General features: G+C 46.7%; 2 protein-coding genes across 2 annotated transcripts; one reads left to right on the top strand and one right to left on the bottom strand.

The window, feature by feature from the left end:
* The first annotated feature begins 14728 nt into the window (after positions 1-14728).
* PEBP1 (phosphatidylethanolamine binding protein 1) lies at positions 14729-21628 on the top strand. Its single transcript, XM_081287953.1, has 4 exons — positions 14729-14971; positions 16024-16133; positions 16801-16901; positions 20700-21628. The coding sequence occupies exons 1-4, from the start codon at positions 14837-14839 to the stop codon at positions 20915-20917; spliced, it is 564 nt and encodes a 187-aa protein (XP_081144079.1). The 5' UTR covers positions 14729-14836; the 3' UTR covers positions 20918-21628.
* LOC308645654 (NHP2-like protein 1) lies at positions 17218-17843 on the bottom strand. The gene has a single exon (XM_081287954.1). The coding sequence runs from the start codon at positions 17826-17828 to the stop codon at positions 17343-17345; it is 486 nt and encodes a 161-aa protein (XP_081144080.1). The 5' UTR covers positions 17829-17843; the 3' UTR covers positions 17218-17342.
* Positions 21629-21923: the final 295 nt, after the last annotated feature.

The following is a 21923-nucleotide window of genomic DNA, read 5'->3' as shown; positions in this document are numbered from 1 at the left end:
CAAGCATGCCAGGCAAGCGCGCTACCGCTTGAACCACATCCCCAGCCCCGAAAAGACTTTTTATTCTTTTGTGGTGCTGGGGATGGAACCCAGGAGCTTGTGAATGCTAGGCAAGTGCTCTACCACTGAGTTACAACTCTAACCTCCCAATGAGGTTTATTTAGCTTACAGTTTTGGAGGGTGAAAGTCCAAGATTGGGTGGCCCCCTTCTATGTGGTCTCTGATGAGGGCCACTTTGGCTGTGTCCCAGCATGGCAGATGGCATCCTGAGGGGGAGATCACACAGTGGGACAGGAGCCAGGGACCAGGGAGCAGCCAGTCTTATTCTTTTTATAACAATGCACCCTGGTCACCTGTTGTTCCTGTTGTTAAGCGATGTGCTTTTTAAAAAGCCCTCTTGAAGTGTACAATTTGGTGAGGTTTTATATATTTTGTGTAACCAGGGCCACTCTCTAATTTCAGAACATTTTAACCCCCTACCCACAAAGAAACACTGCCTGTGGTCACTCCTCATCCCCCAACCCAGCCCCTGACAACCGCTGACCCACAGCAGCCTCTGTGGATCAGAGGTCTTCTGTACCTTCCTCCTTTGCTTACCGTAGTGTTTTCCAGATCCATCTCTGCTGTGATAGCACCAATACTTCATTACCTTTGTTTCATTACAGGCGTGTGCCTGTAATTCCAGCAACTCAGGAGGCTGAAGCAGGAGGATCACAAGTTCAAAGCCAGCCCCAGCGACTTAGGCCCTCAAAATAAAATAAAAAAACAGGGCTGGGAAGAGGTAGAGTCAGAGGTAGTTCAGATGGTAGAGTCTGCCTGAGTTAAATCCCTCTCAACACACACACACACACATACACACACACATGATTAAGTTGTAGTAAAAATACAAAGCACCAAATTCAACTGTTTTTAAGTGTGTGGTTCAATAAAGTGTGCGATGGACCTGGAAGCTCTTTGTCTTGCAGCTCTGAACCTATTGAACAACTCCTCACTTCTTCTCCACCTGACCCTGTTGGACTTTCTGTTTCTATTAATTTGAGTACTTTAGATTCTTCATGTAAGTGGGGTCTTACACACTTGTCTTTTGGCAGGTGGGCATCTCACTTAGCCTAATGTCCTCCCGGTGTGGCCACGGGGTGGCATGGGACAGGGCTCCTTCCCTCTCTCCTGTTTGTGTTGGCCACTCTCATCTACTCACCTGTCAGCAGGTGACTGGGTCGTTCCCACCTCTTGGTTACCGTGAAGGACCATGGCCCTTTGGGATCCTGCTTGAAGTTCTCTTGAATATGTCCTGAAGTAGGCTCCTGGGTGGAGGCGGCTGGGCTAGTTGGCTGAGGAACAGCCACACTGTCTCCATGGCAGCTGCCCCTCCCATAGGCCCACCCTGGGGTGCAGGACCCCCATTTCCCTACACCCTAGACACCAGGTTTCTTACTTTCTTTTGCTGCTGCTTATTTTTTGAGTGACTGTTTTCACGGGCCTGAGATGCTTCTCACCTGGTTTTGAGCTGCGTTTCCGTGATGCTGGGTGATGTTGAGCTTCTTGGGTTTGGTTCTTTGGTTCTTTGGCCTTATTAGAGTAACTGGCTTCAAGTCGAGTAAATCCAACATCTGGGCTTCCTCAGAGACAGTTTATATCTGTTGGATTTTCCTGTGTATGATCCCTACTTTCTTGTTCTTTTTTTTCATATCTCCTAATATTTTTAAAGTGGACATTTTTAATAATGATGATGATGATGATGATGGTGATGATGATGATGTAACAACTCTGGTCATCAGGTTCCCGTCACTCCCCCCTGGGAGAGCACGTGGTTGTTGCTTTTGCTATAGAGTTGTTAGGTGACTGTTCTAAACTAGTTCAGTAGTCTATGCTGTCTGTCATGGTGGCCGTAGAGGTCTGTCCTCCATCAGCTAACACAGAACAAAGCAATGAGCGCCGGGAGTGGGGAGAACCCACTGCCAGAGGGGTCCACCTTACTGTTTCTTTGTGCATCCCCTATTTTTTCGGAATACCCACCCCATCTCCCGCCCCACAAGCCGGCAAGCAAGCAGCTCTGGGACAGACACTTGCTGGGTGGCCTCTAACTCCTATAATTCTGGAGACGGTGTCAGATCTCATAGGTTGGGGGCTCAGTCCTCTGCTTCTGACGCCAATGGCATGCCCCAGGTTGCTGTCCCTGGGCTTTTGACCATGTGGCCGTCAGTGGAGCTTCCTTCCCACAGCTCCCTCCTTGGGTGCCCTGGGTTCGCTAGAATGGCTCACAGACCTTGGAGAAAAAGTTTAGTTAAATGTTACAGTTTATGAGAGAGGACATTCTGCAAAGGATACCAGCAAACACCAGAAGAAGAGATGCACGGGGCGAGGCCTGTGGGGCGGGGTGCCAAGCTGCCGCCCTCTGGGCATGCCATCCTGCAAGAACCCTGGGCTCAGCTACCACCTGCTCTCTGAACCCTGTCCCGTCTGGTTTGTTATGGAGGCTTCATTACATAAGCTTACATTCCATTATGATTAGCTAAATCATCAGCCAGGGGTGATCTATGCCCCTCTCCCTTCCCTGGGGAGCTGGGGATGAAGATCCTGATGACTCTGACCCTGACTTGGTCTTCCCAGGGACAACCCCCATCCTGAAAGTCTCTAGGGGCAGCCAGCCAACAGACAACTCGGTAACATAAAACAAAAAAAAAAAACAAAAAACAAACAAACAAACAAACAAACAAAAACCACTTGTCACTCTGGATACTCAAAGGATTTTAGGATTTGTGTGCCAGGAAATGGGACGAAGACCAAATATATATTTCACAATATCACAAAGGCACATTCTCAAAACAGGTATAATTGGGTAAAAGACAAGAATTGTGAAATTTCAGTAAGTCCTGCCAATGGCCCCCTCAAAAGACTTCGTTCCTCAGCTACGTGAGCTGGATCTCTCCCCACATCCTGGACATGCCCTTGAAATCGCTCCAACTTGAAATTGATTACATGGTAGAAATGATAATGTTTTGGAAATATTGTGTTAAACAAAAAAATTATTAAAATTAATTGAAGGTGTGTATAGTGGAACACACCTGTAATCTCAGCAATTCAGGAGGCTGAGGCAGGAGGATTACACGTTGGAGGTCAGCCTGGGCAACTTAGCAAGACCCTGCCTCAAAATTAAAAAATTTTATAAAGGACTCGACATATAGCCCAATGGTAGAGCACTTGCCTAGCAGGCATGAGGCTCAGGTTCAATCGCTGGTACAGTAAAATAATTAAAATAAAATCAATTATACCTGTTTCTTTTCACTTTCCAGTGTTGCTACTAAATTTTTAATTTTTATAATTTTTCACTTTGCAGTGCTAGGGCTTAAACCCAGGGGCTCATGCAAGCACTGTACTGCTGAGCTACCCTGCCTACTGGGGATATTAATATCTGATTCCACACTGAAAAGAACTTTCTTTGCCTGTATATAAGCAAGTATTCCCTCTGCTAAACTTATTCCATCTGTCGACTATTTTGGACCTCTTTTTCCTTATTGTACAATGGAACATCTACATGTATAACTCATGTGAATTCCAATGTATTCACCTTGGGCTGGAGGGAGAGACAGGGAGGAGAGAAACAGTGTAAGTAGCTTGGGAACTGCACTTAACCATGACTTTTCACACTGACATTCGGCCCAAGCTTATGCAAAAGACCTAGTGCAGTGTTAGTCTGGGGTTCCTGTGAGCCCTTGGACCGTGACTTTACATTCCACTGGCTGTAAAGAGAATGAAGACGCTGTACCTCACTGAAGCATCTCCTCCCCTTCTCCCAGAACTCCTCCTCCCACCACAAAACATGCGAATAACCCCCCATCAACATTCCTGTGTCTGCAGCGACTAGCAACCCCAATTCAGTTCAGCTGAGAGCAAAACAGATTAACATGCAAAAAATTTGTATTTCTGTATCTGTGACATTTGTTCTTCTAGGACTTTGATCCAACTCATGGAATTGGGTTGGTACCCTCTTATTATCTAATCTTTTTGCTTACTTACCTTGAACTTTTGGACAAATGTCAATTACAGCAAATCCTTGGCAATTCAAACTAGTTGGGAAGTCAAAATGAATTCTGGGTCGGTGTTTTCTCATAAATACAGTTTTTTTTTTTTTTTTAAAGAGAGAGAGAGAACTTTAATATTTATTTTTTAGTTTTCGGTGGACACAACATCTTTGTTTGTATGTGGTGCTGAGGATCGAACCCAGGCCGCACGCATGCCAGGCGAGCGCGCTACCACTTGAGCCACATCCCCAGTCCTAAATACAGTTTCTTAATATCCGGAGTGTGTAGAAAATTCTAGTAAGCTCATTGCATTTTGATAAGCAGAGATGGAGTCTTTTAATTAAGTGACCAATATATATATAATTAATATTAGCTGTGTACAAGACACTTAACTGCTATGGGACTTGAATATTGGTTTCTTCAACTGATTAACAAGGTCTCTGAGAGGACAGGCATATCACTGTCGCTAGTCACAGAGGATATGTTTTGCTTTTGTTTTTTCTGCCTCTAATTCTCTCCACCCTGGAAGATGCACATTCATTTTCCTTTGGACAGCGACCCCCTTTCACACCCTATGGAGCCTGGGGTGGGCGAGGACACAGGCAGGTCAGAATTATCACCTGGCCACAGGGTGCAGCCTGGATGAGTGGCAGGACGTCACTGTATTTCTTCTAGGGCTGTGGGGAGGGAGAAGCCTTCCTTCCCTGGGGTTGCTAATAGGAATGCACGCAGGCCGGAAGCTATCGGTGGCTCCATTGCCTTTTGCTGTAAAACAAATTGCCACAACCTTGCCTAAAACAACACAGATTTATTATTTCATAATTTCTGTGGATTAAGTAGTTTGGGCATGACAGAGCTGGGCCCCCTATGAATCAAGGGTCTCTCCAGAGGCTGCAATCAAGGTGTGGGCCCAGGCTGAGGGTTCATTTCAGTTGAGCTGGGACAGGGTCTGTCAGGTGTCTGAGCCAGTTAATGCAGCAGCCCAAAGAGTTAGCACTCACCACTGTGATGGGGGAAAGGCTACAGGTGGAAAGCCCTGGGTGCTGAGTCAGAAAGGAGCCAAGTGTCCACAGGGTTGGCCCCACCCACCCCGGCAGGAGTCCTTGCAGAAGTGCTCAAAGGATCCCTGCCCAGGTCTCAGGTCAACAAACCCCAGAATGAAGGGCCTGGGCTACGAACATGAGTATGGTGAGGGCATTACCAGATATGAGGCCTGAATCTTTAACTATAAGCCCCCCCACAGGCTGTAAGGCATCAGGCTGGTGTGGGAGGGGACCCTGTGGGACCCGCCAGTGAAGCCCCTGTGATTGCCTGTAGTTAGCCAGAAAAATCTCAGAATTTTGCTTGTTTGTTGTTTTGTTTCACGGTACCAGGGATTGAACCCAGGGACACTCGACCACTGAGCTACATCCCCAGTCCTTTTTATTTTGAAACACGGTCTAAGTTGCCCAGGCTGGCATTGATCACGGGATCCTCCTGCCTCGGCCTCCTGAGTAGCTGGGATTACAGGTGTGTGTCACCACCCAGGGCCTCATAGTTTGGGCATGACAGAGCTGGACCCCCTATGAACCCAGGGTCTCTCCAGAGGCTGCAATCAGGATCTGATCTCTATTCATCTGAAGGCTCGACTGGGGAAGGATCCACCTCCAAGCTCTCGGGGTGGTTGTTGGCAGGGTTGGGCCTTTTTACAGGTGGGCCTCTGCCACATGTCAGCTGACAGCTGAAAGCCAGCAAGCCTGCAAGCTGAGAAGTCAACAGAGAGCATGCACTGCAAGATGGAAGTCCCAGTGTCACACAACCCCATCTGAAGTGATATCCCATTAACGGGTCATATGTTATTGGTTAGAAACAAGTTATTCAAGGAGAGGGGATCACTCAGGGCTGTGAATACCAGGACATGGGAATCACCAGGGCCATCTTGGAATATGCCTATCACAGTGGCTCTCTGGACACATAAAAACAGAGTTTGGCCAGGCACAGTGGCACATGCCTATAATCCTAGTAGTTCAGGAGTCTGACGCAGGAGGATCGCTAGTTCAAGGCCAGTCTCAGCAACTTTGCAAGGCCCTAAACAATTTAGTGAGACCCTGTATCAAAAAAAAAAAAAAAGTCTGGGGACATAACTCAATGGTTAAGTGCCCCTGGGTTCAATCTCCCATATCCTCACCCCCAGTAAGAAGGAATGTCTATTTGAGGTTGAAACTAAAGGCAAAGCAGGGGAGCAGGCAGATATTTGTGGAATCAGTTAAGCACCTGGATCCAGACCACCCACTGTGTGCCAAACCAAGAACAAATGTATTCTCTTCTTGAAAAACACTAGTTCGCACTGGGCTTCCATCAATTGCAACTGAAACAATCCTGATTATTATAAAAAAATAATTTGGTCAGATTCTTTGGGCTTCAAGAAAGAGAGATGTGTCTAGGTGACCCTAAGAACAAGGTGTCGGCCTGGCCCTGTCTGGAGGCTGCTGTGCAATGGGTCGGATCTGCAGGTCAGGGGTACAGCACTTCTCCGCGTGTTTCCTTCTCTTGCTGAGCACTTGGTCTCTTTTCCCACTGCCAAGGACACGGCAGGCAGTTTCTGCTTCCCGCCATCGAAACTTCCACCCTCACTTCCTGCTGCCTCTGATCTTTTGTCTGCACAAGGCATTTTAAATTTTTAAATTATTATAATTTAGTATCAGGATTTGAACCCAGGGCCTCACACCTGCTGGGCCAGGGTTCTACCCTTGAGCTACATCACTGGCCCTTTTTATTTTGAGACAGGTCTCGCTGGCCTCAAACCTGTGATTCTCCTGTCTCAGCCTCCTGAGTAGCTGGGATTACAGGTGCATGTCTCTCTGTCCAGCTGCACAAGGCTCGTGATGGCCCTTGTGTGCCCTCTGCATCACCCCCTTTCTGCAGGAGTTCCTACTGTGCACTCCTACCTGTGATTCCTTCTAGACGAGTGATAGTTCAAGAGGTTGGTACCTCACAGGTGGCTTGGCAAGCCCATGAATTGGCTGTCAGGGACCTCAGGGGACAGGCCTTGAGGATGTCCCAGAGTTGTGAGCCTGGTATGCATTCTGTGGATTGTCTAAGACACAAGGCAAAGTCATTTTGCAGATCCATGGTAAAGTTTCCGTTTTGAGTGATCACTAATTTGGCATTACTAATGTCTGAATGAATGAGCCCACAGTGTTTTGTGATCTGAGAGGCCTGGTTTCCTTTTTGATGGGTGGTCCCCTGTTTTAAGCAAGGGCTCTTCCTGCAAGTGAAGAACATTCGACTCAAACAGATGCAAGGCTGACATGGAATTTGTTGGCTCCACGTGTCTGAAAAGTTCAAGGGCAGACTTGCTCCATGCTTGGCTCGACACAGGGGTCAAACAATGCCACTGTCATCGGGTCTCTCTGTCTTCATCTCCGCTGTTTTTCTCAGTGTTGGCTCCATTCCTGGGCAGCCTCTCCTGTGCCAAGGGCAAGGCTGACCAGCAGCTCCATGTGGACACCCTCTCTCCTCAGCAACACTGACTAGAAGAGACAGTCCTCTTTCCAGGGGTTCCAACCAAGCGTATGAGTTAGAACTGATATTGAAGTCTGAACTCTAGTGCCTCAGAATGTGCCTGGATTTGAAGATAGGGCTTTTAAAGAGGTAATAAAGGCAAATAAAGGGGCTACTGGTACACCCTAATCCAATAAGACCACGTCCCTACAAGAAGAGGAAATGAGGCTGGGCACAATGACACAGACCTGTAATCCAAGTGAATCTGGAGACTGAGGCAGGAAGTTCACAAGTTCAAAGTCAGCCTGGACAACTTAGTAAGACTGTTGCAAAGTAAAAAAAAAAAAAAATTAAAAAGGGCTGGGGATGTTGCTCAGAGGTAGCGCACTCCTGGGTTCAATCCCCAGTACCATCAAAAGAAAGAAAGAGAGAGAGAAAAAGGAGAAGAACAAAGACAGATACAGAGAAAGGACCATGTGAGGCCACCAGAGGAAGACAGACATCTGTAACCCAAGGAGAGAGGTCTTCAAAAAACCAACCCTGGGCTGGGTTGGGGCTCAGTAGTAGAGCATTTGTGTAGCACATGTGAGGCACTGGGTTCAATCCTAAGCAGCACATAAAAAATAAATAAGAATAAAGTTAAAACAAAATCAAACCAACTCTGCTGACACCTCAACTTTAAACTTACAGGCTCCAGGACTGTGAGAAAGTAACTTCTGCTGTTTAAGCCCACCACTCTAGGGAACTTTGTTATAGCAGCTTAAGGAGACTAATACAGTGCCAGGACCCAGTCTCATTGGCCTAGCTTAGTTTAGCCTTATGTCCCTCAGCCAATCACTGAAGCCAGAGGCGTGCAATGCTTTGATTGGGTGGTCTGAATCACATGACCATGCCTAACTCACATGAACTGAGAGTGACAGAGGAGTGGTTTCCCAGAGGAAAAAGAGGTGCTATTAATTGAAGAAAGAAATGGAGGCTTTTACCAGTAACAATGGTGTCTACATCTGTTCCTCTTCCATGCTCACCTTCCTTTCTCTGCAGGGATGCTCTGTTCGTGGGGGAAATCCTGCCTGCAAATATGTTTGCCTATGACTTTTAAAATTTGATTATTTTTATTGAAGTGAGTTTTACCTAATATCAATTTAGGCATTTAATTCAGTAGCATTTGGTACATTCACAATGCCATGTGACCACCGCCTAGATCAAGTTCTAAAAATTCTTCGTTACCCAAAAAAGAAGCCCTATACCCACCTAGTCCTCACTCATCCCCTATTTACCTGTTGCCCCAGATCCTGGCAACCACTAATTTGCTCTTTGTCTCCAGGGACTGACCTATTCTGGATATTTTGTAGACATGGAATCACATCATCTGTGACCTTTTGTGCCTGGTTTCTTTCTCTTAGTACTGTGTCTTCAAGCTTCATCCTCACGGTGGCATCTCTCATGCTTCATTCCTTTTCATGAAAAATATTCCATAATAAGGACTGGGGCTGTGGCTCAGTGGTAGAGCACTCACCTAGCACTTGCGGGGCCCTGGGGTCCATCCTCAGCACTACATAAAAATAAATGAATGGAATAAAGGTATTGTGTCCAACTACAACTAAAATAAATGAATAAATATTTTTTTTTAAATTCCATAATATTTATGAATTAGAATTTGCTTGTTTTCATATTTTACAATTTTAACTGTGGTAAAACAGACATAACATCAAATGGAACTTCTTCACCATTTTTAGTTCAGTAGTGTTAAGTGTATTCTTATTGTTGCACAACCAATCTTCAGAACCTTTTCATCATGCCAAATTTGAAACTCTATACCCATTAAAGACTTTCTGTCAGGGCTGGGGATATAGCTTAGTTGGTAGAGTGCTTGCCTCGCATGCACAAGGCCCTGGGTTCAATCCCCAGCACCACAAAAACAACAACAACAAAAATAAAAAACTCACTGTCCAAATATTTGTCCTTTTATGACTGGCCTATTTCACTTAGCATAACTTCATGACGGTCACTCATTCTCCAGCATGCACCAAATCTCCCTTCCTTTTTAACACTGGGAACTGTTTGGCTGTGTGTACATCACACTTTATCCATTCCTTCTCAGGCGGCATGTCCACAGATGTTACTTCCACTCTTGGTATTTTGCATATGGGTGTGATGAACGTGGTGATGCAAGTGTTTCTTTGCACTCTGTTTCTAATTCTTTTGAATAAACCCATATGTAGAATTGCTGGATCATATGGTTATTCTATTTTTTAATGTTTTGCAGAACTAGAATTTGCCAGCTTTTTAAATTAATTTTCTGGCTCTTTTTTTTGTGGTGTTTTGTTTGTTTGTTTGTTTGTTTTTTGGTGGTGTTGAGGATTGAACCCAGGACCTTGTGCATGTGAGGCAAGAACTCTACTAACTGAGCTATGTCCCCAGCCCCAATTTTCTGGCTAACTCTTTTCAAGAAATATTTCATGTAGAAGATGTCAATGAGAATGTCAAGTATGGTGTTTTTTTTTTTTTTTAAGGTTTTGAAATTCTCAAAGAGAGAAACAACAATCTCAATATAAGCCGGGTGTAGTGGTGCATGCCTGTCATCCCAGCAGCTTGGGAGGCTGAGGCAGGAGGATTGTGGGTTCAAAGCCAGCCTCAGCAACTTAGTGAGGTGCTAAGCAACTCAGTGAGACCCTATCTCTAAATAAAATACAAATAAGGCTTGGAGGTGGCTCAGTGGTCAAGTGCCCCTGAGTTCAATCCCTGGTAACCCACCCCCCCACCAAAAAAAAAAAAAAAATCTCAATATAAAAAATCCCAAGAAGTGGGATCCAAGGGACCAGGTAGAGGTTCATTTCCAGAATGACGCCTCAGCCCAGATTTTTGGCCAGCAGCTGGTTTCTCTGTCCCTTAAAGGCACCATTCCAAGCCCCTGGTAGAACCCCAATGGCAGTTTCTGAATTCAAGCTGTGGCTATAGGATGGAGCATTACTTTTGTTCAATCCTCCTGTACTGAACACTGTCCCACTGTCCCTAGGAGAAACACAAGAGTGAAACTGGTATGAAGCCATTCCACAGAGAACCACATCAGTGGACTTCCTGCCCTCGCTCCACAAACAAAAACAACCTGTGGTTTTATGGCTCATTCATTTGGGTTGACCAGCAGCAGTCTCCTGAGGCTCCCAGCCTCCACAGGCAGGCGGACAGACAGCAGCCTAGAAAGGCTAACGGACCCTAGATGGGTACTAATAAATGCCAAATTTCTAAATGTTCAACATCTCTAACCATTAGAGAAATGCACATCAAAACTACTCTAAGATTCCATCTCACTCCAGTAAGAACGGCAGCTATCAAGAATACAAGCAATAATAAGTGTAGGCGAGGATGTGGGGAAAAGGCACACTCATACACTGTTGGTGGGACTGCAATTTAGTGCAACCACTCTGGAAAGCAGTATGGAGACTCCTCAGAAACCTTGGAATAGAACCACCATTTGACCCAGCTATCCCACTCCTCCGTCTATACCCAGAGGACTTAAAAACAGCATACTACAGGGACACAGCCACATCAATGTTTATAGTAGCACAACTCACAATAGCCAAACTGTGGAACCAACCTAGATGCCCTTCAACAGATGAATGGATAAAGATACTGTGGTATATACACACAATGGAATATTACTCAGCAATAAAAGAGAATAAAATTATGGCATTTGCAGATAAATGGAGTTGGAGAATACCATGCTAATCAAAGTAAGCTAATCCCCCAAAACCCAAGACTGAATGTTTTCTATGATAAGTGGATTCTAATTTAATGGGAGGGGGCATGGGATGAGTGGAGGAACTTTGCAATGGGCAAAGGGAAGGAAGAGGAGGGGAGGGGGCCTGGGGGTAGGAAAGATGGTGGAGTGAAACTGACATCATTACTCTAGGTACATGTATGATTGAATGAATGGTGTGAATCAACTTTGTGTACAACCAGAGAAGTGAAAAATTGTGCTCCATTTGTGTACAATGAATCAAAGAGCGTTCTGCTGTCATGCATAACTGATTAGAACAAATAAATTTAAAAAATTTCAAATGCCAAATTTATTTCTCTTTTCATTCCTTTTTTTTTTTTTTTTTGCTTTCCCCACCTCCTTTAATACATGGATCTTCAATGTCGTCCCGAGCACTTTTTATTGCTTTCATTTTAAGACGGGTTTCCTTAAGTTGCTGAGGCTGGCCTTGAACTTGAGGTCCTCTTGCCTTAGCCTCCTGAGTTTCTGGGATCACAGGTGTGCACCAGATATTTGTCATAGTAAGGGAAGATGACCAGACCCACACCATCCGGAAACCGTGTTCTGAGTAAGCAGCAAGCGTCCAGTGTCTGCTCCATGCCAGGAGCGCCCAAACTCCCCCAGGGCTGCATCTGTACTGGACTTCAGGGCATTTTGTGGTTTCTGAATACAGATGACTTTCTATAGACATTTGTGGCCACATCTGGCTCCTTCGCTCTGCCTGGGAAATGGTGCTCCTTCAGGTGCCCTGTACTGTCTTGACTCTGAGGATACCTTGGATCAGTCTCTGCTGAGAGGGGACCGTGGTCCCCTCTCTGCTGGATTAAGGCCTTTGGCAGCTTCCTGAACTGCCAAATGAAGGGGTAAACGAGAAACAGTCTCAACATCTAACAGCAAGTTCACGATTACATAATTCATGATATTGTCATGGTAAGCAGTTGTTTAAAAATACACGTTTGAAACAGATATTTTTGTGTGAGCTTTCTGACACTATAACCAGTACCCGAGACAATCTACTTATAAAGAGAAAAGTTTTGTTTGGGCTCCCAGTTTTGAAGGTTCCAGTCTGTGATCCCTTGGCTGTGGGGCCTGTGACAGGCAGCATGGTGTGGTGGTAAGGACATGGCAGAACAAAACTGCTCTCCTTGTGGCCAGAAAGAGAAAGAGCACAAGAAGAGGCTTGGGTCCTGCAACCCCCTTTTTGGGCATACCTGCCTACAAGGCCACCTCCTGGTAATAAGCTGGGGACAGAGCCTGTAACACCTGCGCCTTGGTGGGACCCAAACCCCGGCCATTTACATAGCCAACATGAACATGTACATATTAGAACATATCCTATCCTCAAATAAAATATTCAGCCAGAGACAATGCAGATTATATATGTATTTTCATGTGGATCATATATTATACCTGTATTATAAAAACATAAAAATACAACTTTGAGGAAACAGAAACAATAAAAAATGAAGAAGGGGGTCTCACTGGACTAAAGGTGTCAGCAGGGCTGCGTTCCTTCTGGAGGCTCTGGGGAGAATCCACTTCCCTTCCTTTTCCTGCTTCCCAGGCTCAGGGTCCCCTTGATCTTTGGGCCGGTCTTCCTCACAAGGCCTCACTCTGGTTCTGACAACCCTGCCTTGCTCTTCCCTGTTTCAGGCCCTCTTGATGGTGTTGGGCACACCCACATAGTCCAGCATAATGGCCCTATTTTAAGGTCATGAGGTTAGCAATCTTAAATCCAGATGCAGCCGTAATTCTTCTTGCCTTGTCGTCACTGACGCTGGGCATCAGGACTTGGGCAAAGGGAGAAGCCATTTTTCTGCCAAACACCCTCCCCTAAGGTTTCACAGGAACTAGGTGATGATTTGGAATCTGAACTCATTTCCATACCTGTGGCTTTAGATTATGCTACGTGGCAGATTGTGTAACGCAGACATTTTAAAACTTTTTGTAGTTTAAAAAAGGTAAGTCAGGCACACCTATAATCCCAGTGGTTGGGGAGGCTGAGATAGGAGGATCTTGAGTTCAAAACCTTAGCAACCCCCAGATGCTAAGCAACTCAGTGAGACCCTGTTTCTAAATAAAATACAAAATAGGGCTGGGGATAAGGCTCAGTGGCTGAGTGCCCCTGAGTTCGATTCAATAGTTAAAGAGCACTTCCTTCCCTGTCCCCTCAGCCGTATCCAGCCTTGCCTGCCAGTTGGCCCACACCCAGCACCCTTGGAGTGTCACTCTTGGTCCTAGAGAAGCTGATGATGAGATGGGATTAGATGTACAAGGAATTTATTGGGGGAAATGGCTGTGAGGGAACTGGGAAGGGGAAGGGGAGGCTGGGAGAGACAGCTGACCTAAATACTTGAGGCATCTAAGCCTGCAGGGCAGGTTCGTAGAAAGCAGGCTAGTTTGTCCTGACAGCAGAGGAAGCCCATGCATCCTGGAGCAGTGCCTGCCTTAATTTCCCTGCCCAGGTCCTAAAAGCAATTGGGACCCTGGTCAATTTCTTCCCCAGCTATCAGAGATCTGAGTGGCATATTCTCTTGGTTGCCTCTGGGTCTTCCAGGTAATTTGCCATGTAACACCTGCACTAGGGGAGAGCTTCCTAGAGGCCAGAGACTACACCCGACTCTTCTCTAGCTAGAGCAGTGAGAGCCACCTTCTACAGCCAGACAGGCTCTCATGCTGCTTTCTCACTTCTGCGTCTCTCTCCAAGGTTCAGTTTATTTATCTGTGAAGTGGGAATAATGTCAGGGTTGGTGTAAGGATGAAAATGAGAGGCTGAATGTCAGGGCCTGGCACATTGCAGTGGTAATGATCAGGAAACTGAACTGGGGGCGCTGGTTTGCACATCTCTAGATTCTGTCCATGCCGCGCATTAAGTAGTGCTCATTATATTCAGTAAAAAGAAAGCAGTTGGTGGTCACAGAATCCACAAAAATAAGGATTGTCAGCAAAATAGGATTAATTATGCTTTAAAAATTCATTTCTCAAAAGAAGAAAAAAAGAAAAATTTCTCAGGAAACTTGTGAGTTCAAGTGGGGATGGTGCCTGAGCTATCCGTGCAAACGCATTTGTGGAGAAAATGGCCAAATGTTTACTCAGGACTTCTCACTAGGCAATTACCACCAGGGGAGGGTGCCCATTAGTGAAATATTCTGGCTCGTTTTAAGAAGTGCAAGAGAAAAGCAAGGCCGTACTATTTCTGAATTGAGGATGTGGGGCAAATATTTGTGCAAAAAAAATTAAAACAAAAATAAAAACTCAGACGAGCTCATGTGCATTTTCGGAAACAAAGGCCTTTCAAACAGTACTACAAAACCCGGCTGCTGCTGGTAGCAGGTTGCTTTGACCCGGGAGCGTGAGTTGCCCCGCGCTTCAGGGTTCGACCAATCAGAGGGCAGAGTGGACGGGGCCTCACCGTTGATTGGAGGGGCGGGGCGGGTCTGCACCCGCGTGCGTGCGCTCCCTTGGTCGTTGGGCCCACGCCGCCGCCTCCATCCAGTTCGCTCGGACTCGGCGCCGTGTGTCAGTCCGTGGCTTCCCGCCGCCCTCCCGGCCGCACCGCCTGACCTTCCTCGCCATGCCGGCGGACCTCAGCAAGTGGAACGGGCCACTGAGCCTGCAGGAGGTGGAGGAGCAGCCCCAGCACCCATTGCGGGTCGTCTACGCCGGGCTGGAGGTGGACGAGCTGGGCAAAGTGCTGACGCCGACCCAGGTGCCTCAGGACGGTGGGCGTGCGCGCCGGGGCCTCTGCGGGGATCGGGTGGGAGCCGGTGAGACGGGGGCGCGGAGGCCGCTCCAGCCTGCGTGCGCAGCGTCCCCGGGATCGGGGTCGCTGTGTCCACGCCACAGGCCTGGGGGCCACCCCGAGGACCCGGCCTGGGGTGGGTGGAGATCGACCCGCTGGAGAAATCCAGCTCGTTTCCCGGACATCAAGGCCCAGGAGGGGCCTAACACAAGCAATGCCTTCCTCGGGCAGGGTCGGGGACGGGGGTCGCAGTCAGGACGGGGTGGGCCCTGACCGCCTGGACGCCCCCAGAGCCTCCACCGAGTCTCCGTGCTTAAGGCCGCAGTTTGGAGAGCCGACGCCGCACCCGGGAGTTTTGTGACGCATTATGTAACCGGTGACGAGTGCCGCCCGGCGGTTTCTCCTTTGTTTTAGCGTTCTAGAGCGTGCATCTTCCCCGAGGGGGTGCGCTCTGCAGCCCGGAGGCTTGAGAGCCGCCGCCTCGTATTACGGTTTTGCTTTTGGACTCTTGACTCCAGGACTAAGGCTGCTGCACAAAGTGGAGAAACTGGTATTCTCGACACCATTGCTCCTTGTTGGTCATTAAGTCTCTGGCAAGATTCGAATAAGTTGCCCAGACCATTCACTGTTTTGGATAATCACAGAAACCGCGCAGCTAGGCAGCAGTGCCAGCCTCCCCTCCCAGACTTCCTGTCCACCTCTCAGCCACATTTCTCTGCGCTTTTAAATGTTGAATTGATGCCAACTTCACTTTGGCAGGCTCCAGTGACTGCCTGGTCACCAATCCAGAGACATTGTCATTCCAGACAGTGTAAAGTTTTAGTTATGAGAAGAAGCCAGTGTCCTGTTTAATCCAGACCCCACCACTTAGGATATACTAGCTCCATGGGGTGTTGAAAATAAAATTATATAAACATTTTTGCTTCTGACTCCTACTTTGAGGAGCCTGAGGTCAAAGAAAGTGAGTTGTTTTCTTCAGTTTTTCTGACTTTTGAACTCCAAACTATTCCTCCCTACAGGTTAAGAACAGACCCACCAGCATTACATGGGATGGTCTTGATCCAGATAAACTCTACACCTTGGTCCTGACAGACCCGGATGCTCCCAGCAGGCAGTCTCCCAAATACAGGCAGGTTGGGGAAAGAGGGGGGAGGGTGGAGACCTGACCTACCTGGTATAAGTCTCTTGTCAGAATGTGAAGAAGTAGACCTAGTGTGGGATGTTAGTGCCTTATTTAAGCCGGGGTGTGCATTTCCTGCCCCTTTGCTCTCCAGTCTGTAAATTAAAACCAATAGCAAAATCCACCTACCTGCGGCCTGTTTTTGTACGACACCATGAATTAAGAATGGCTTTTACATTTTTAGATGGATAAGAAAAAATGAATGATAATACCTTGTGAGATATAAAATTATATGAAATGCAAAGGTCAATGTCCATAAATAAGAGTTTTTACTGGAACACAGCCATGATACCTTATATATCTGTCCTCTGTGGCTAATTTCCAGCCGTAGTGGCAGTGTTGAGTTGTTGCTACACAGAAGTATGGCCTGCAAAGCTGCAAGCATTGACTCTCTAGTCTTTTACAGAAAAAGCTTTTTGATCCCTGCCCTAGAGAATCTCAGGGCAGAGAAGGGACTGGGTCCTTTCTCTGCAGATCTAGAATAAGCTTTGCACTGGCGGGGCCTGCAGTGTTCATCTCTGTCTCCTGGCATTCAGTATGTGCTAGATGTTCAGCTGCTAGTGTGCAGTGACTGCTAACCCCTGTGGTGCTGACGGTCTTGTGTTCTTCCGCACAGGGAATGGCACCATTTTCTGGTGGTCAACATGAAGGGCAACGACATCAGCAGTGGTACTGTCCTCTCTGATTATGTGGGCTCCGGGCCTCCCAGTGGCACAGGTCAGTAAAGGCTGCTTTTGGGGAGGCAAGAAGGGAGGCTAGGTACACAGCAGGGTTGGCCCAAAGTGCTGCCATTTTGAGTCTGTTTTTTCAGGCTGTACTGTTTTTATTTACAAGATCCCTTACCCTACTGGAAACAGAAGGCTGCTTGCTTCTCTGCCTTCCAGAGCTCGCTCAGACCTGCAGGAGTGGGGGGCTAGGACTTTGGGTTCTGGTCAGATGGATTCTCATTGTAGAGGTCTGCTTCTTGGGCTTTGGGCCTTAAATAAGCAGGGAAGCCAGGGATAAGGGAGTGATGTTTTATTTTTTATTTTATTTTTTTCAGATTTAGTACAATACTTTATAATAGAAAGCCGCTGACTATATGCTAAGACAGACAATATGATACACAACCTGGGGGTGGGGTTGGTGGGGAGAGCAGGGCAGAGGCCGGCCACAGGTTTAGACTAAGAGCCTTTCAATAGACTGCTGAATGGACTGGATCTGCTGCTTCAGTTGAGAGCCTTCTTTGATGGTGACAGAACAGACAATGACAGGCCTGGAAACTCCACAGGCCCGCCCTAGGGCCTGCTTGGAACGCACAAATACATAGGGCACATTCTTGTCTTCACATAGCAGTGGGAGGTGCAGGATGATCTCCAGAGGTTCAGCATCTGCAGCCATCACAATGAACTCAGAGATGCCTCTGTTGAGAGTTTTGGTGGCCTCATTGGCTCCTTTCCGAAGTTGCTTGTAGTTACATGACTGCTGAACGAGGTCCAACAGTTTCTTGGTGAGGTGGGCATCTGCAAGGGGATAAGCCTTCGGATTTACATCAGCCTCAGTCATGGCTGCGGTCCCGTTGGCTCGCCGTTCTCCAACTGCAGGAGAGTGATGTTTTAGATACTTTTTGGGTGGTTCCACGTGGGTTGAACACAGATAAACCATGTCTTTTCTGTGTGCAGTTTTTCCCATGTGATGTTTCAATTTCTAATTCCTGTAAAAAGTTTTAAGTGATCATAGTTTTCAAATTAATTAGAAAAAATTGCCTTATTTATCACTGGAGGTCCTTCCAAAAATCTGGTTTGGTATCTTGGAAAGATGTAGAAGACTGCAACAGAACTATACTGGAGGTCTGCGCATGCATTGTGCAGTGTCCTGTTCTGTGTGTAAGCATGTGTGGTGAGAGACTCCTGCATCGCAGCTCTCCAGCTAGATAAGAGCTCTGTAAGCTATAGGGGGTTGCTGTTCCCTGTTGTTCATTACAAGATGTCCCCATTTGCTGGGAAGGGGACATAGTGGTGGGTGAAGCATGGCAGAATACCAGCTTTTGCACACATTGTTCTGCTTTGAGTTAGTACAGAGTGATATAAGGAAGTACCTGGTGAGTGAGGACTGCTGGTCATGGGCTCATGTTTTACTTTTAGACCTAAAAGCTTCCAGACGGCTTTAACCCCCTTATGCATTCCTAATAGGGAGGGTAAAGGGACAGATTTCCTAGAGCTCTATTAAGTTCTCTAGGGCAGTTATTAAATTAGCCAATTTAATTACGGGGAGAATACACATGAGAATAAAGCAATTCTCTTGAGCAGGAGCTGTGTTCTCATTAAAAAAAAAAAAAAGGCTTCAGTCACTCTCTTTTCAGATTCTTTAAGTTTTAACTACCATATAATAAACACATAGATTGTAAGTTTTCAGGCAGCAGAGTTGACTGATGCATACACATAGAAACACTTCAAAAAGATATAGGTCATTTCCATCACCCTAGAAGGTTCCTCTTTTACTTACATTCCCTGAGAGCCAACCAGTTTTCTGACCCCTTTCTCCACAGAGTATCTTGCTACCTCATACAGATGGAGTCTCAGGGTGCATTTATTGGTGACTGGTCTCTTTCATTCAAGATCATGTCTGAGGTTCTTCCAGGCTGTTGCTTATATGAGTAGTTCATTCCATTTGGTTTCTAAGTAGCATCTCCCAGTTCCAAGACGGCACGGTTGTGGAGCCGTTCTCCTGCTGGGCATTCAGGTTTCTCCAGCATTTGGATTTTATGAATAAGTGGCTCTATACATTCATGTGGACAGTTCCTCTTGGAGCTGCCCCAGAGTTCTCCAGAACAACTGACAGTTTTACATTCTAACCCCTAGCCCCATACTGAGATTAGGTGCTGTGGTTGGTATATGTGAAGTGGTAGCATTTGCGTTGTCCTGGTCCCTGATCTGGTGGCTGATGTTGAGCCGGTCTCCTTATTGACCATGATTTTTTGTAACTTGCTTTTTAAATGTTTTATGTTTTAAACTATATTAAAAACATAACATAAAACTTACTACTTGGATACTTCAGTAGTGCTAACCGTTCACACTGTTGGAAAACCTACCTGGAAATTTCCATCTCCCCAAATGGAAAGGAAACTCCGCCCACTGAGCGAGAGCTCAGCAGTTCCCTCTCCCGCTGTCCCTGGGAGCCACTATTCCACTTTCTGTGCATGCTTTTGATTCTTTAGATACCTCATGTGGAATCATATATTGTTTCTTTTTTTATGACTGGCTTATTTCACTTAGCATGATCTCTTCAGAGTTCATCCATGTTGTAATGCATCAAAATCTTCATTTTATTGCTGAATAATATTTCACTGTATGGATATAGTACATTCTGTTTATCCATTTCTCCCATCGCTAAAAATTTGGATTGCTTCCAGCTCTCAGCTGTTGTGAATGGTACATAGATGTGTAGATACTTAAATAACTTTTAAAAATAATTTTTTTTTTAGTTGTAGATGGACACAATACCTTTATTTTATTTGTTTTTATTTTTATGTGGTGCTGGGGATTGAACCCAGTGCCTCACGCATGCTAGGCAAGTGCTCTACCACTGAGCCACAACCCTGTTAAATAACTTTTTAACAAGTTTATGGTACTCATTTCTGTCTAGTACTTAAGTAGAGTTACTTAATTTGCAGTTAATAAGGTGCTTCCCCTCCTTCAAAATGGGAATTGAACCTTGGGGTCTGTACCGCTGGATTACATTCCCAGCCTTTTTAATTTTATTTTGATACAGAATCTTGCTAAGTTGCCAAGGCCACCCTTCAACTTTCAATCTCCTGCCTGTGCCTCACATGTAGCAGGGATTTCAGGTGTGTGCCGCCACACCTGGCTTGCTAATTCTAAAACATTTTTTGCTGTTTAGTTGGTAAAAGTGGATTTGGGTCATTTCAAAGCAGATCTCTCATCTTCCAATAGATAAGTCTGGAGGTAGAACCATAATGTTCTCTGGTACCTTGGAGGCCTGAGTGTGGTATGACGGCCCCAGCCCCTGACTGGCTGTTTCCTTCATCTATTTCTCTCTTTTTTCCTCTTTTTAGCATTTCTATGTGCCGGGCATTTCAGGGTAATTCAGGGAGATGAGAAGCAACAGAACGAATACCACCGCTTAATAGAGCTATTATTTCTAACAAGGAGATTAGGTTACAAAGTTAGTGTTTTACTTAGATTTTAGGTTCCGATGTTACTGTGGTGGAAGAAGGATGGGCGTCCTGATGGGGTGTTGGGAGGGACTTGAGGTGGCCGAAGTGTGGCGTGGGCTGGATTGAGCAGCAGGGGGGTTGGAGGTGAGGCTCAAGGGATGGGTCAAGGCTGGAGCCTGCAGGTCCCCAGTGACTTGAATGAAGGGTTTGTTCCCTGGGTGCGGGGCTTGACCCGTCCTGCCTCTCTGGGCTCAGTGTCCTGGTGAATAGGGTGGCGCGGTCCCTCTGAGTTGAAATGTCGTGTGGAGATGGGTGAGGTCCACCCCAGGTGTCCACCTTCCCTCTGCCTCTCCCTCCAGGCCTCCACCGCTATGTCTGGCTGGTGTACGAGCAGGACAAGCCGCTGAAGTGTGACGAGCCCATTCTCAGCAATCGCTCTGGAGACAACCGTGGCAAGTTCAAGGTGTCGGCCTTCCGCAAGAAGTACAAACTGGGGTCCCCTGTGGCTGGCACGTGCTACCAGGCTGAGTGGGACGACTATGTGCCCAAACTGTACGAGCAGCTGTCTGGGAAGTAGGGGAAGCTCCGTGAGGCAGTGGCCCTGGCCTGGGTAGTGTTCTCTAGTGAAGTGACACATGGAGGGCTCCTCCCACTCCCTGGGCACAGGGCAGGGCTGCGCTTTAGGTGGTCAGGGAGACTTCTGTTGCCTGTTCTTTATGATTTTAGATAGTCACATCCCAGTTTATGCTTTGATCTAATTTGAACTTCTTGTTGGGGGATATTTTGGTACTGCGAGGGGGTCAATGCATTGTTAGTCAAAGAGTAGCAACCCAGGTAAAAATACTACAGGAACCAAGTGTCAGTTAATCTTTAAGGAAAGTTTAAAAAAGCAGATGATTTGCTGCCTTTACCTTTGTGATTCTGAGTCCAGATTGTGAACGATGACACCTCTGAGATGTGTCTTTACAGTGCTGTCTCTGGCAAGACAGAGGCTGGCGTCTCAGCTGTACCCCAGCACGGACTCAGGTACCGCAGGAGGTGTGAGCGCTCTGCTCTGGCTCCTTCAAAGAACAAAGCTGGATAAAGCAAGAGGGGGAGGGTGGCTTGCTGCTGCCACTGAGGCCTAGCCCTCTAGAAGGGTGGCGGTGCTGGGCCCCAGCTGTTGGGGGTCCTGAAATCTGAGCCGATCACATGTCCTGGTTAAGAGCGATCTGGAGTTGCTTAATGTTGTGTTAATTCTGCTGTTCGCTTATTGTTGAATAAAAATAAAAGCATGGGATGATCCAGACCTCCAGGTATTTTGCCTTACTGGGCATGCGTTTTCTAAATGGGGGATGTCAAGAGACAGCCTCTGCGGGCCCTGAGTGCCAGTAGCTCTCGGGATTTAGTCTGTGGGCCACAGAGAGGGTCTCCTTGCTCCAGAATGGCCTCTACAGGTGCTGGTGATCTACAGTGCGAGAGACCTCCAGTCCTCAGTCGGCCTCCCCTCCCCTCACAGGGTTGTTGAATAACAAAACAATCCTTTGTTGAGACGAAGGAATGATGGATGGAATTAATGTGTGTAAGTGGCGAACTGTACCTGC

This window comes from Spermophilus citellus (assembly GCF_964194105.1).
Source record: "Spermophilus citellus genome assembly, chromosome: 3".
Taxonomy (NCBI): Eukaryota; Metazoa; Chordata; class Mammalia; order Rodentia; family Sciuridae; genus Spermophilus; species Spermophilus citellus.
Note: the sequence above shows the minus strand (reverse complement) of the source record. Positions and strands in the feature narration are given on the sequence as shown.